This window comes from Anolis sagrei, chromosome 5 (genome assembly GCF_037176765.1).
Source record: "Anolis sagrei isolate rAnoSag1 chromosome 5, rAnoSag1.mat, whole genome shotgun sequence".
In the NCBI taxonomy this organism is placed as follows: Eukaryota; Metazoa; Chordata; class Lepidosauria; order Squamata; family Dactyloidae; genus Anolis; species Anolis sagrei.
Window position 1 is genome coordinate 73796302 of NC_090025.1, and position 14966 is coordinate 73811267.

Here is a 14966-nt window from a genome sequence, read left to right on the forward strand (position 1 = left end):
TTACAGCCTCCCCACCCGCCAAAAAGAAATCAGACATTGCAAGAGTTGTTGGTCTCAAAGCATAATTGCAGAAAGTTTTTAAAACACATTTTTATTAGTTTTTGCAGAAAAAACAGCAAACATAACATACTTAAAAACTACAGATCCATATTTCTGCATTTGTCTATTCACTAAACATTCCCCCACCCCATGCACATAAGCAAAACTTGAACAAGAGAAAACTGAAAAAAAGAAACAAGCAAGCAAACAAACAAACAAAATGATCCAAAAGCAAAAACCAAAAAGAAACACGAAAACAAACACAATTGCAGAGAGTTTTTAAAGCAGAACCACAGACAAAGGGCCCTATAATCCATATTATCAAATCAGATAACCCAGATTATCTGCTTTGAACTGGATTATATGAGTCTACACTGCCATATAATATGGTTCAAAGCAGATAATCTGGATTTTATATGGCAGTGTAGAAGGGACCCAAACCTACGCTCCTATTGCATGTGCTGGCATCTATCTTCCTTGAAGCCCCATATACACTGCCATATAAAATCCAGATTATCTGCTTTGAAGTGGATTGTATGCCAGTGTAGATCTAGCCCAAAGCATCCCAGGTAGAGACACACTGGCTGGATCAACACTGCCATATAATCCAGATTATTGAAGCAAATAATCCACATTATCTATTTTGAACAGGATTATATGAGTCTACACTGCCATATGTTGTTCATTCATTCAGTCACTTCTGACTCTTTGTGACCTCATGAACCAGCCCACGCCAGAGCTCCCTGTTGGCTGTCACCACCTCCAGCTCCTTCAAGGTCAAGCCAGTCACTTCAAGGATGCCATCTGCCATATAATTCTGCCATATAATTACACTACTATATAATTCTGTTCAAAACAGATAATCTGCATTTTATATCACAGTGTAAACCCAGCTACTGTCGGCTCGTTCTAGTTCTAGATGGTTTTCTTGTTACCTTCATATATACTATTATGCATAAAACAAAGTTTATGTACATTTAGCTATCTGAAAGTGAAGATGTCATTTATCAGCCACCCATGTAGGCAATTTCTGTCTTTGGGATATTTCAGAATTTCAAGGGATGCTTAACCATTACATACTTTGGAAGTGCTTTGTTTATAAAGTTTCTTATAGAACTATCTCTCTGTGTATGTCCTGAATAATTGCACAAATGGTTCCTCTTCTCCCATAGGATACAGAATCTATGATCTTACCATGAGCCCTCCACACAATGTTGCGCTGGCAGTAGGAGATAAATTAGCTCTAAACTGTACTGCAAGGACTGAGCTGAATATGGGGGTTGTGTTCGACTGGGACTATCCAGCAAAGAAGGCAGCAGCAAACAAGGTAGTATTTCATTTTAAAAGAAAGACAACAAATTATGGGTCTTTTAAAATATCTAATTTAATTATTTTGTATCTCTAGATTTTAGTTGCCACCACCGTCAAAAGCACGGTTGGTGGGGACGAGAGAGAGGGCCTTCTCAGTGGTGGCCCCCGCCTCTGGAACGCCCTTCCTAGAGAAATAAGACAGACCTCATCCCTCCACCCCTTTCGTAAGAGCTTGAAGACCTGGTGGTTTAAACAAGCCTTTGAGATCGACTAGTTCTAGCTTAGCCCCGATATTGTTGAACATGACCATATCTTTTTCTAACAATTATCCAGGTCACTTCCTCTTATTAGACCCCGGAAATGAACAGCCATAGACTATACTTACTATTGTTGTTGCCTGCTACAGCATTGCACCTAATTTCCCGGGCCCTCTAGATATTGCACTAGCCTCGGCCCAGCCTTTTAAATTTGCCTTGAACAGGCAGGATTATTTTAAATATATATGTGCTATTGTGAATTTTATGCTTATATTGTTTTGTTAATTTTATGTTTATGTTGTTTACTCTGTATATATTGATGATGTTACTTGGTAACCAATCTGAGTCCCCTCGGGAAGATAGAACGGTATACAAATAAAGTTTTGTTGTTGTTTATTTATTTATTTACCATATTTATATACTGCCCCTCTCAGCCCGAAGGTTACTTGAGGCAGTTTACAGTTGGCAGTCAGTGCCCCCAACAACATACAATACAGTAAAAAATTTACATATAATATAAACCATATAAAAGCGATAAAACAATAAAAATCATAAAACACAATTCCTCAGCGTCTCATCACTAAAATCATTTTTCCGTCCCATCATCCAATTGTTCCATGGATCTCAATTCGTCAGTTGCACTGCATCTGCAAATGCCTGCTCAAACAACCAGGTTTTGGCTCTCTTTTGAAATGTTAGGAGGGAGGGGCCAATCTAATATCTCTGGGGAGGGCGTTCCATAGCAGAGGGGCCACCGCTGAGAAGGCCCTGTCTCTCATTTCCCCCCAATCACATCTGTGAAGGGGGTGGGACCGAGAGCAGGGCCTCTCCAGACAATCTTAATATGGTTCATAGGGAGAGATGTGTTTGGACAGGCAAACTGGGCTGGAACCGCTTAGGGCTTTAAAGCCTAAAGCCAGCACTTTGAATTGTGCCCAGTAGCAAACTTGCAATAATTGAAGCTGGCGCATCAGAGGAGTTTTGTGCTCCCTGAGTGCTGCTCCTGTTAACAACCTGGCTGCTGCCTGTTGGACCATTTGAAGCTTCTGGACAGTCTTCAAAGGCAGCCCCATGTAGAGCGCGTTGCAGTAGTCTATATGGGATGTAACCAGAGCATGGACTACCGTGGCCAAGTCAGACTTCCCAAGACTTGTTGTTGTTGCTGACCAAAAGGTTGGTGATTCAAATCCAGGGAGCAGGGTGAGCTCCCATTGTTAGACCCAGCTTCTGCCAACCTAGCAGTTAGAAAACATGCAAGTGTGAGTAGATCAATAGGAACCACTTCTGCGGGAAGGTGGAGGCACTCCATGCAGTCATACCGGCCACATGACCTTTTAGGCATCTATGGACAACACCGGCTCTTCGTCTTAGAAATTGAGATGAGCACCGCCCCCCAGAGTTGGACACGACTAGACTTAATGTCAGGGAAAACCTTTACCTTTACTATTGTAGTTGAGAAGCTATTACTTGGAGAGAAGTCTTGTCTTTTGTGCTCTGAGATCAACCTAGATTGCATCTACACTGTTGTATGGGCCCTTCCACACAGCCATATAACTCAGAATATCAAGTCAGAAAATCCCACAATATCTGCTTTGAACTGGGTTCTCTTGAGTCCACACTGCCATATATTCCAGTTCAAAGCAGAAAATGTGGGATTTTATTCAGCTGTGTGGAAGGGGCCTACATTCCAGGATCTGATCCCAGATGTTCTGCTTTGAACTGGATTATATGAGTCTGCACTGCCAAATAATCTGGGATAAGCAGATGCTGGGATATAGGGCAGTGTAGATCCAGCCTTGGTAAACAAATCCCACTGGATTTCCTATATGTAGTGGCAGGGAATCTGAAAGGGCGAGGTGGGAATGAATTATTTTTATTTCTGTATTACAGAACAAGCACGTTATAATCCGGGATGGGGTTATAACCTCGCCTAGCAATGAAGAGAAGAAGTTTGTCAGCAATCTCACCATAGACAGTGTGGACTTAAATGATGGAGGTCAATACAGGTGCACCGTCTCCAGCAGCCAAATGACTCGGAAAAGCAGCATCAATGTTATAATTTATGGTAAGGCACATCTCAGGATTTATATCTGTTGGATACTTGTGAAAAAGCATTAAGATGCTTATTAGATTGAACCCCAAGATTTCCTCGGTCTTTTAAAAATCAGATCCTGGAATATAGGGTTGTGTAAATCCTGTCGTCATTATCATATCAGATCTGCTTTGAACTGTAATATATGAGTCTACACTGCCATATAATCCAGTTCAAGACAATCTGGATTATATATGGCAGTGTAGATGTGGCCTGAGACACCAATACTTTTTGGCAGGGAAGGCTAAACACCTTGTAAAACTGCAGCTTGTATTATTCTATAGCACTGAGCCATGGTAGACAAAGTGGTATCAAACTGCATTCATTCGGCAGTGTAGATGCACCTACAGTAAGGAACTGGATGATATATAGTATCAACATGTTACCCATTTGTGAGTGGTAATACACTTGAGTCTACACTGCCATATAATCTAATTCAAAGCAGACAATCTGGATTTTACATGGCAGTGTAGAGGGAGCATTGATCTTAGCGCCCTTCCACACAGTCATATAACCCAGAATACCAAGGCAGAATACCAAGGAGTGGGGTGAGCTCCCACTGTTAGGCCCAGCTTCTGCCAAACTAGCAGTTTGAAAACATGCAAATGCGAGTCGATCAATAGGGACCACTTCTGTGGGAAGGTAATGGTGCTCCATGTAGTCATGCTGGCCACATGACCTTGGAGGTGTCTAAGGACAAGACTGGCTCTTTGGTTTAAAAATGTAGATGAGCAGCACTCCCCAGAGTCAACTGGACTTAATGTCAGGGAAAACCTTTACCTTTACTTTTACCAAGGCAGATAATGCACAATATCTGCTTTGAACTGGATTATCTGAGTCCACATTGCCATATAATCCAGTTCAATGTGGATTTTATACAGCCTTAGCTTTTTTTTGTCGTGTCAGGAGCGACTTGAGAAACTGCAAGTCGCTTCTGGTGTGAGAGAATTGGCCGTCTGCAAGGACGTTGCCCAGGGGACGCCCGGATGATTTGATGTTTTATCATCCTTGTGAGAGGCTTCTCTCATGTCTCTGCACGAGGAGCTGGAGCTGATAGAGGGAGCTCATCCGCCTCTCCCCGGATTCGAATCTGTGACCTGTCGGTCTTCAGTCCTGTCGGCACAGGGGTTTAACCCACTGCGCCACTGGGGGCTCCCTTAGCTAAAATGCCTTAGCTAAAATGCTGGGACGTGATTTCTGATAGTCCAGAGTAAAGCATAGCCTGATGATATCACCTCAACCTTTAAGAAAAATCACCGTATTTCAGCAGTCTCGATTGTTTTGGGATAGGATGCCCATTGTCTTTACAAATGAGCCACGTGACAGCATGCATTTCTGGAAAAAGAAAATATTCTGATTTGTTTGTTTTCTTTCAAATCTGAACAGAAAAGCCTTTCATCTTTTTGGGAAGAATGCCATCCTTGGTGGAGGTAAAAGTGGGCGAACTTGCTAAAATTCCAGTGCTGTTCAAAGCTTATCCATCACCGGATGTAAAATGGTAAGAATCAGAAAAGATTTTCCTTTTAAAAGTGATTCTAATTATTTCCTTTGCTACAGTTTCATTTTATTTTATTTAAAACATTTTATACCACTATCAATAAAACCACCAAAGCGGATATATAGTAAATAAAAAACAATTAAATATAAACACCATCATACAAATGAAAACACATCAAATTTTTAAAAGAAACAATTGGACAATGGTTGGATTTACTCTGCCCAGTATCTCAAGATCTGATCCCAGACTATCTGCTTTGAACTGGATTATATGAGATAAACAGATAATCTGAGGTCAGATGCTGAGATATAGGGCAGTGAAGATCCAGCTATAGGCCTCTTCTACACTGCCATATAATCCAGATTATCAAAGCGAATAATCACATCTGTTTTGAACTGGATTATCTGACTCTACATCGTCACATAATCCATTTCAAATTAGATAATCTGGATTTTATCTGGCAGTGTAGAAGGGGCCTCGGTCAATATTGCAATGATTGACACATTGTAACAACGAAAGCCTTTAAAGCAAAATGTATTCTTTGGCCACTTCCATACAGTTGTACAAAATCCACATTGAACTGGATTATATGGCAGTGTGGACTCAGATAATCCGGTTCAAACCAGATATTGTGGATTATCTACCTTGATATTATGGTTTATATGGCTGTGTGGAGGACTCTTTGATGTTTTTTTCAACAGTTTGGTGAAAGAAGCTGAAAAGTTTTTAGTTTATAATATTCTAATTATGCTGGTCACTGTAATAAGCATATAGTTTTACTCAGTAACTACTTGTTTTGAGGATCTAAAGCAGGGGTCCTCAAACTTTTTAAACAGAGGGTCAGGTCACAGTCCCTCAAACTGTTGGAGGCCCGGATTATAATTTGAAAAAAACATGAATTCCTATGCACACTGCACACAACTTATTTGTAGTGCAAAAAGTCCCACTTAAAACACAATAATTAAAATGAAGAACAATTTTAACAAATATAAACTTATTAGTATTTCAATGGGAAGTGTGGGCCTGCTTTTGGCTGATGAGATAGGATTGTTGTTGTTGTTGTGTGCTTTCAAGTCATTTCAGAGTTAGGTTGACCCTGAGCGAGGGCCGGGTAAATGACCTTGGAGGGCTGCATCTGACCCCCGGGCCTTAGTTTGAGGACCCCTGACTTAGAAGAGTCCTCCACCTTGTGCGACTGTGGAGCAGAACAAACAACTCCGCATCTGCATGCTTGCCCACAATGCCCTGCCTCATGCACAGAGGAAGAACTGTTTAAAGCTACAGACAACGCTGTCACTGTTGCCCGTTTTTGATCTAAAATTATTTAGCTGCTTGTGCTCCCTCTATTTTATTAGTTTTATACTTATTTATTTATGCAATGCTTTTGACATGAAATAAATAAAAAAGGTACAAATGGGATCCTATATCTATGTTGTATAAATGCATTGCCATTCAACCTTAACAAAGGACCAATTCTTTTTTCTGCAGGTTTAAAAATGGAAATGTCATGACTGCAAATCGTACCATTAAACTCGGTTACACCTTGACAATTACCCAAACAAATGAAAGAGATGCTGGGAATTATACTGTTGTGCTGACCAATCCCATAGACAAGGAGCAGAAAAAGCATACTTTTCATCTGGCTGTGAATGGTAAAACCTTATCCCAAAATACTTGGTTTCATCAGACTCAAATTCTGGTTAAGTAGGTTTTTTAAAATGACGGTATTGATGATGATGATGCTTTCAGTTTTCCCAGCATGTGTGTTTGTCTTTGTGTCCTGCTCTTTTCCTGTCTTCAGGGTGCTCTTTTACCAAGCCCTTCTCTGATGTCCTTGTATGCCTCTCCCATCCTTCCTGCCCTCCCGTCGCTGTCCTGTCTAGCTTCTCACTTCATGTTTCTCCTCCACTTGGCTGCTGGGGAAATTATTGTCTGCTGCTTCTACAAAAATAGCTTGTTTTGTGCGGACAGGGATGGGACAACAATATCTCTGGTTGTATGGAAGAGTGAAGGTAGCTTTGTAGGAAATTCAGGATATTAGCCTGATTAATGTTCATTTAATGGAGGAATAGAGAATGCATGGCCTGTTCTGCAGTATTTCAGGCTAGATCTATACTGCCATATAACCCAGGGCCCTTCCAGACAGGGCTATATCCCAGGAGCAACCGCGTTTAAAAAACACGGATGTTCCTGGGGCCCTGTCCATACATATCCCAGGAGTGGCCCAGGAGACTACCTGGAGACTCTACCTTCTCCCCAAAATCCCTAAACATCCCTTTTAAAAATAAAAGTGCTTTCCAGCCTCCATTGGGGAGCTGCCAAAGTGGGGGGAAGGTGTGATTTTCCTCCCCCCCCCGCCCCAGTTCTTCTGGCACATCATTTCTACGTGCTAGGAGAACTGCCGCAACTCTCCAATGGAGGTTGGTAAATACTTTTATTTTTAAATCGGGGTGGGTAGGGCTTTTGGGGAGGAGGTTGGAATTCCCACAGTTTTCCGGGCTAATTTAGTAGAAGTAGTGGGTTTATCCCATGCCTTCCAAGAAGGCGTGGAATAAACCCACTATCAAATTAATTCGCCACAAACCAGGGTTTTCCTGGTTTGTGGTGAATTAATTCAGGATTGTCCAGACATTGTCTGGAGAGCTCCCTTTTTATTGCAGAAGTCTCCACAATAAAAGGGCTGTCTAGATCCGCCCCTAGACTCTGAATTCATATTATGTGCTTTGAACTGGATGATATGTGTCTACACTTCCGTATTGTAGCCAGGTGCATCTTCAGTATAATCCAATTCAAAGCAGATACCTTATCTTTTGGGCAATAGCAGGTTCTTTCCAATCTTGTGCTTCCCGCTGGAAAAATACACACACATGAATTATCTTCTTTGCCAATTACTGTCTGATGTCTAGTGACTATCTACCTCAGTGGTTCTCAACTAGTGGTTTTTAACAGCTTGTAAACTTGCTGGGATTTCTGGGAGTTGTAGGGCAAAACACTTGGGGACCCATAGGTTGAGAATCATTGATCTACCTACTTACCTATACTTTATTTTATGACAGACCCCTTTAATAATCTGTCCGAATTTACGGACTTTCAATCTGGAAAAAGTAGCATTTTAAGGCTGGATCTATACTTCCGTATAATCCAGTTTCAGAATGTGGACTGCCAGATAATCTGGGATAAACAGAAAACATAGGATCAGATCCTGGGATATAGGTCCGCTCTGAAAGGCCTATGACAGGCCTGGGGAAAGTCCCAAGACATGCAAAAATCTTTAGGAAGCACCTATCATGGTCAACATATGCTGACAAATTATTGAGGCAATTACTCTCCACTCTATAAAATTAAGGTCCCATCTACACTGCCATATAAAATCCAGATAATCCACTTTGATTTGGATTATATGGCAGTGTAGATCCAGCCTAAAGGCCCATCTACACAATTATTGAATCCAGATTATCTGCTTTGAACTGGATGATATGGCTGTGTAGACCCATATCATCGAGTTCAAAACAGAGATTCAAAAACTTAATTAGATGGCAGTGTAGATAGGGCCCGATTGGGCTCTGAAACAGACACACATTTTGTTGCAACTCTCATTTTTTTGTACTAAATGCAGTTTAATTATAAGACTCCATTAATGAAGACATGTCTTTATCTCTTTTCCCCACCTGTAGTTGTTCCTCAGATTGGAGAGAATGCTCTTTTGGCTCCTGTGGATTCTTATAAATACGGCTCAACACAAATGTTAACGTGCACAGTCTATGCTGTTCCAGCATCGGTGAAGATTCAGTGGTACTGGCAGTTGGAAGAAGAATGTACTTTCAATCCTCAGTAAGTACAACATGATTTACCCATTGTTGTATCTTTGATCCTCTTTTTTGAGGATTGCTATTTTAGTATCCATCATTTTTCTTGTTTGAGGCCAATAATTCAAAGAAGTGGACTAAAGAGTTCACTAAAATAGCTTTTTATTATCCAACATAGCAGAATAATAAACCTGATCATAGGAGAAAGGAAGAGCGAAGTCTGTATAAAAATATTTATTTCCACCCTTTCCTGGCAGTAGACAAAACTTCCTCTTAATCTGTTGTGAATGCGAAAGCACAAGGGATTTGGTTTCAGCAAAACAGATTGGTGCACACACACAGATGTTGCAGATGATTTCCTTTGTCTCCCCCACAGCAAACCCCCTCCCCACCAGTTTTAATAGCAAAACTCTCATAAATTCATAGGTATGTCCAGTTTAGATCTTCCCTGAATAAATTTTGTCACTTGAACACACTTGAAAACAATATATTTCTCTGTGGCCTCGTCTACATAATAATAATAATAATAATCATAATCATAATAATAATAATAATAATAATAATAACAACTTTACTTGTACCCCGCTACCATCTCCCCATTACCATATAAAATCCTGATTATCTGATTTGAACTGGGTTATATGGCAATGTAATTCAAAATTAGCAATGTAATTAATAATAATAAAAAAACTTTATTTATACCTCACCACCATCTCCCTGATGGGGACTCGGGGCGGCTTACATGAGGCCAATACCAAACAACAAATTACAGCAAAATAAAGCAGAAAACACAACCAACAGACAACAACATCATAATTACATAAAACATATTAATGCATAACAATATAAAAAGTACAGTAAACATAATCACAGTGACAATGGGCAGGCTGCATGTAATGATTAAAAAAACTAATTGAAAACTGATTAAAAACTCGGGTGAGATAAAGGAGAAGCAGGTTATCCGCGGAGGAGGGCTCATTAAAAACAGAGAATTGTGAAATCAAGCTTTCCCACAATGACAAAACGTTGAGGCTAAGCAATGGTATGAGGTTGTATACCTACTCACCAAAAGCGCAACGGAAGAGCCAGGTTTTAAGGTTCCTTTTGAAGGTTTCTAGCATAGGGGCTTTCCTAATTAGCAGTTCAAAAACATGCAAATGTGAGTAGATCAATAGGTACCGCTCCGGCGGGAAGATAACAGCACTCCATGCAGTCATGCTGGCCACATGACCATGGAGGTGTCTATGGACAACATTGACTCTTCTTCTTAGAAATGGAGATGAGCACCAATCCTCAGAGACGGACACGATTGGACTTAAAATCAGGGGAAAACCTTATAGCAATGTAGCAATGTAGATTTATATAATCCAGCTCAAAGCAAATGGGTTAGTGTGAGTTTTCCAGGCTGTATGGACATGTTCCAGAAGCATGCTTCTGGAACGTGGCCATACAGCCTGGAAGGCATACAGCCTGGAAAACTCACAGCAACCCAGTGGTTCTGGCCATGAAACCTATGACAACACAATCTTTGGATCCAGCCTGCAGAAGTGAGATGTTTTCTCACTTCTGCAGGATTCAATCCTAATGCGTCAGCTTTGGATCCAGCCTGCAGAAGTGAGATGTTTTCTCACTTCTGCAGGATTCAATCCTAATGCGTCAGGATTCAAACTGGGGTGCATAGGGTTTTGTGTTTTGAGGTAGTGGCTAGTTCCGAAAGCTGTTGTCGCCTATGCTTGCAGCAGTTTGTTTGTTGCTTTCTTGCGTCAACCCACCGTCGAATTTGACACTGTCCCTTATCTGTGTGAAAGGGTATCTTGGAGGAAGTGCTATGATTGATGCCAGGGAATGATAGAATGAGCTTCCCAATGACAGTCTCTCCTCTTTCCTTATCTTTGTTTTGCATATGGACAGACTTCCTTTTAGGATTTTCTTTTTCAAAAAGAGAAAAAAGGAAGCCAAAAAGGAGCCAGCCTTCCTGTTGTTGTTTTAAAATAACTTCCTCTATCTTCTTCCTTTGGTGGGTTGGGGGGGGGGGGGGTTGAGAATGCCTGGACACTTCCTACCTACATTCCACTATCCTAGAGAAACCCATTAGGGACCTCAATGATTTTTACGTTCCTCTCTGTCTTCCTCTCGAACTAAATTAACTCAAATTGTCCATTTTATGAATGGAGGTTTGTTCTCAGAATAGCTGCTGACACCCCCTACTACCCCACTGTCAATATCCTGATTGAGTTGGCTTGTTCAGCATAATAAGGAAGGAATTTCCCTCTAGGGCCTGGGAATTTCTATTTTTATGTAGTGGCAATGTCTCAGAAATTTGGGCATGATTGATTTTAATTTTTACTAGCTGTCCCCTGCCACGCGTTGCTGTGGCCCAGTCCTGTGATCTGGAAAATAAAGTAACAAGAAAGTGTTGGTTTCTAATTTATGTAATTTCTTTATGCTTGTGCGTCAACAGTATTTCTTGCTGTTTCTTTGTTTGTGTTGATGTGGAGATTGTCTGGTTTGCCTACTCTGGAACATGCAACATATTGTCCTTCTTTAGGGGTCCCTTTCAAATCTATGATACTATATCTCTGTGTGTGTGAATCATATCTATCTATATTTATGGCTGGATGGGTCTTTGTCAGGAGGGCTTTGATTACATTTTCTTGCTCTCGTGAAGGGAGTTGGACTGCATGGCCTTGAGTATTTTCTGTTGGTCATGGGGGTTCTGTGTGGGCAGTTTGCCCCAATTCTGTCATTGGTGGGGTTCAGAACACTCTGATTATAGGTGAACTATAAATCCCATTAACTACAACTCCCAAATGTCAAGGCCTATTTCCCCCAAACTCTATCTGTGTTCATATTTGGGCATATGGAATATTCGTGCCAAGTTTGGTCCAGATCCATCATTGTTTGAGTCCATGGTGCTCTCTGGATATAGGTGAACTACAACTCCCAAACTCAAGGTCAATGCTCACCAAACCCTTCTGGTGTTGGTCATGGGAGTCCTGTATGGCCTGTTTGGTTCAATTCTATCATGCCATTTGATTGTAGATGAACTATAAATCCCAGCAACTACAACTCCCAAAAAACAAAATCAATTTTTTTGAGTGAAGGACATACATTGGGTTGATAGGTGTATGCTGTCCAAATTTGGTGTCAATTCGTCCAGTGGTTTTTGAGTTATGTTAATCCCACAAACGAACATTACATTTTTATTTATATAGGTAAGTAGTACAAAATGTTGTATTATGTCCTCATTCAAGGAATGCACTGCCACTGGATGGAATTCCAATAAACCATGCCATTTTCCAAGATACTATACATTGTAAGAGATTTTTTAAGAGTCCCATTTCTCTGTCATTCCCCTCCCCAGCATTGGAGTAATGACACATAAATATTATTGTTTTCCCAATGGCACGTAACATATTCTATCACACTTTGAGTACTCATTGAGTTCTGTTTTTTGAATTTTTGAATTTCCCATTTCTTTAGGGTAATCCATCCAAGCTGATAGCATTCCTCCTTTTTTTCTCCAGTGGCCCAGTTTTGTGGACATTAGCGAAAGTGGGCTCATAGCCCCCTTGCAGAGCTTGGAATGTTATTTTTGAAAGGCAGATAGTGTTACTGCTTCAAAGTCCCTCTTTACTGTGTTGTCGAAGGCTTTCACAGCCGGAATCAGTAGGTTGTTGTAGGTTTTTTTGGGCTGTATGGCCATGTTCTAGAAGCATTCTCTCCTGAAATTATTGTGGGAACATCTGATGCCGTGAAATATTGAAACTAATCCAAAATCTGGATGAATGCTGTTGGAATCCCTGTGTAAACTGTTGTAAAGCAACACAGCAAAGAAGCAATACATCCTCAGTAACAAAATTACCTGTAAATAAGTGTTTCTTAATTCATCCAGATTTTGGATTAGTTTCAGTATTTCACGGCATCAGATGTTCCCATACTAATTTCTGTTGTTAAGTTTACATACCCACTTTTGTCCTGTGCTTCTCTCTCTTTTGTGCACATGCCTATTTCATCATTTCCTAAGGCATACAAACTCTTGAAGTGTGATTTTTCGGTCATCTTTTCTCTTGCAGCCAAGCTGGACAGGGAAACAACCCTTATTCCTGTAAGAAATGGAAAGATATAACTGACAGAAGAGGTGGGAATCAGATTGAAATCATGAAACCTCAATCTGCTTTTATTGCTGGGAAAAGGAAGGTGAGCTTGTCATCTGTTTTCTGTCTTTGCAATGTTCTTTGAAGAAATCAAAACAGATCTAAGTTAGTGGCTTACCTGGTATTACTATGCTATTGTATATAATGGGATTTTGGTATCCTTGGGTTCCTGGAACCAAACCTCCATGGATACCAATAATCCACTGTAGAAACAACTGTGCCCACAAATAATTGGGCAGAACTCCTATATAAATGTGACATTCTCCTGTAAACACATAGAATCATAACCATGAAACAGAGAGGCATCCAGGTCAGTGATGGGCTTAAAAAACTTACAATCCTGCCCAAAGCTTGGAAGCCATGCATTACAAATAGCTTTATGAACAGCAGATAGATATGTTGTTGACGGCTTTCATGGCCAGAATCATTGCAGTGAGTTTTCCAGGCTGTATGGCCATGTTCGAGAAGCATTCTCTCCTGACAATTTGCCTACATCTATGACAGGCATCCTCAGGGGTTGTGAGGTCTGTTGGAAACTAGGCAGGTGAGGTTTATATATCTGTTGAATGTCCAAGGTGGGAGAAATAACTCTTGTCTGCTTGAGGGAAGTGTAAATATTGCAATTCTCCACCTTATTTAGCATTGAATAGCATTGCAGCTTCAAAGCTGTATTGTATTTTTTTCTCTCCATGTAATTTTGATGATGTTGCTTGTTGTTTATGTTTTGATTTTATTTTGATGTAATATGTTGTTTGGGCTTGGCCCGATGTAAGTCGCTCCGAGTCCCCATCGGGGAGATGGTGGCATGGTATAAATGAAGATTATTATTATTATTATTATTATTATTATTATTATTAGTAGTAGTAGTAGTATTATAAAGCTTGATTGTTTCCTGCCTGGGGGAAATCCTTTGTTGGGAGGCATTAGCTGGCCCTGATTGTTTCCTGTCTGGAATTCTCCTATTTTCTGAGTGTTGTTCTTTATTTACTGTACTGATTTTAGAGTTTTTAAATACTGGTAGCCAGATTTTTTTCATTTTCATGGTTTCCTCCTTTCTGTTGAAACTGCCCAGATAGAAAATTTTGAATTTCCCGGACCCTCTAGAAATTGCACTAGCCTTAGCCCAGCCTTTTTAAATTGCCTTGAATTATTTTGGGAATTATTTTAAATATATATGTGCTATTGTGATTTTTATGCTTATATTGCTTTGTTAATTTAATGTTTATGTTATTTACTCTGTATGTATTGATGATGTTACTTATAAACTGCTCTGAGTCCCCTCGGGGAGATAGAGTGGTATATAAATAAAGTTTTGTTGTTGTTGTTGTACATTTGAAAAACAATGAAACATGCAAGAACATTGATCTAGTGAGTAATAATTTCTTACTTTTTAATGCTTCCTTTGAAAGCATCCTTTACCGCATCTTACTTTCTGATCAATGGCGATCATTTTTCACACAAAAAGGAAGAAAAGAAATCAACAAAGTAGGGCAACAAATAGCATGATGAATGTAATTTCCTTACTCATGTATTGCATATTAAAATGAATTAGTTTTCAAATATTGCAATATTTATTTATATATATTTACGGTGCTTATATGCCGCCCTTCTCACCCCGAAGGGGACTCAGAGCGGCTTACAAAATATATTTTCATACAATATTATATTATTAGCAAAGTACAATATCAGTATATATTACTATATTGCACTATACCATTATATTGTAATATTATTAGTAATATTACATGTAATTAAATATATAATTATAATTATAATATTGAATTATTATTACTAGTATTATACTGT

The 14966-nt window shown here is 39.9% G+C and overlaps 1 protein-coding gene across 1 annotated transcript in view; it reads left to right on the forward strand.

The window, feature by feature from the left end:
• The window catches only part of KDR (kinase insert domain receptor), a 68860-nt gene that overhangs the window by 20769 nt on the left and 33125 nt on the right, over positions 1-14966 (forward strand). The window contains exons 6-11 of the mRNA XM_060778534.2: positions 1212-1366; positions 3498-3672; positions 5086-5197; positions 6686-6849; positions 8872-9028; positions 13080-13203. Of these exons, the coding sequence (XP_060634517.2) occupies positions 1212-1366; positions 3498-3672; positions 5086-5197; positions 6686-6849; positions 8872-9028; positions 13080-13203 (887 nt within the window). The remainder of the gene's footprint in view (positions 1-1211; positions 1367-3497; positions 3673-5085; positions 5198-6685; positions 6850-8871; positions 9029-13079; positions 13204-14966) is intronic.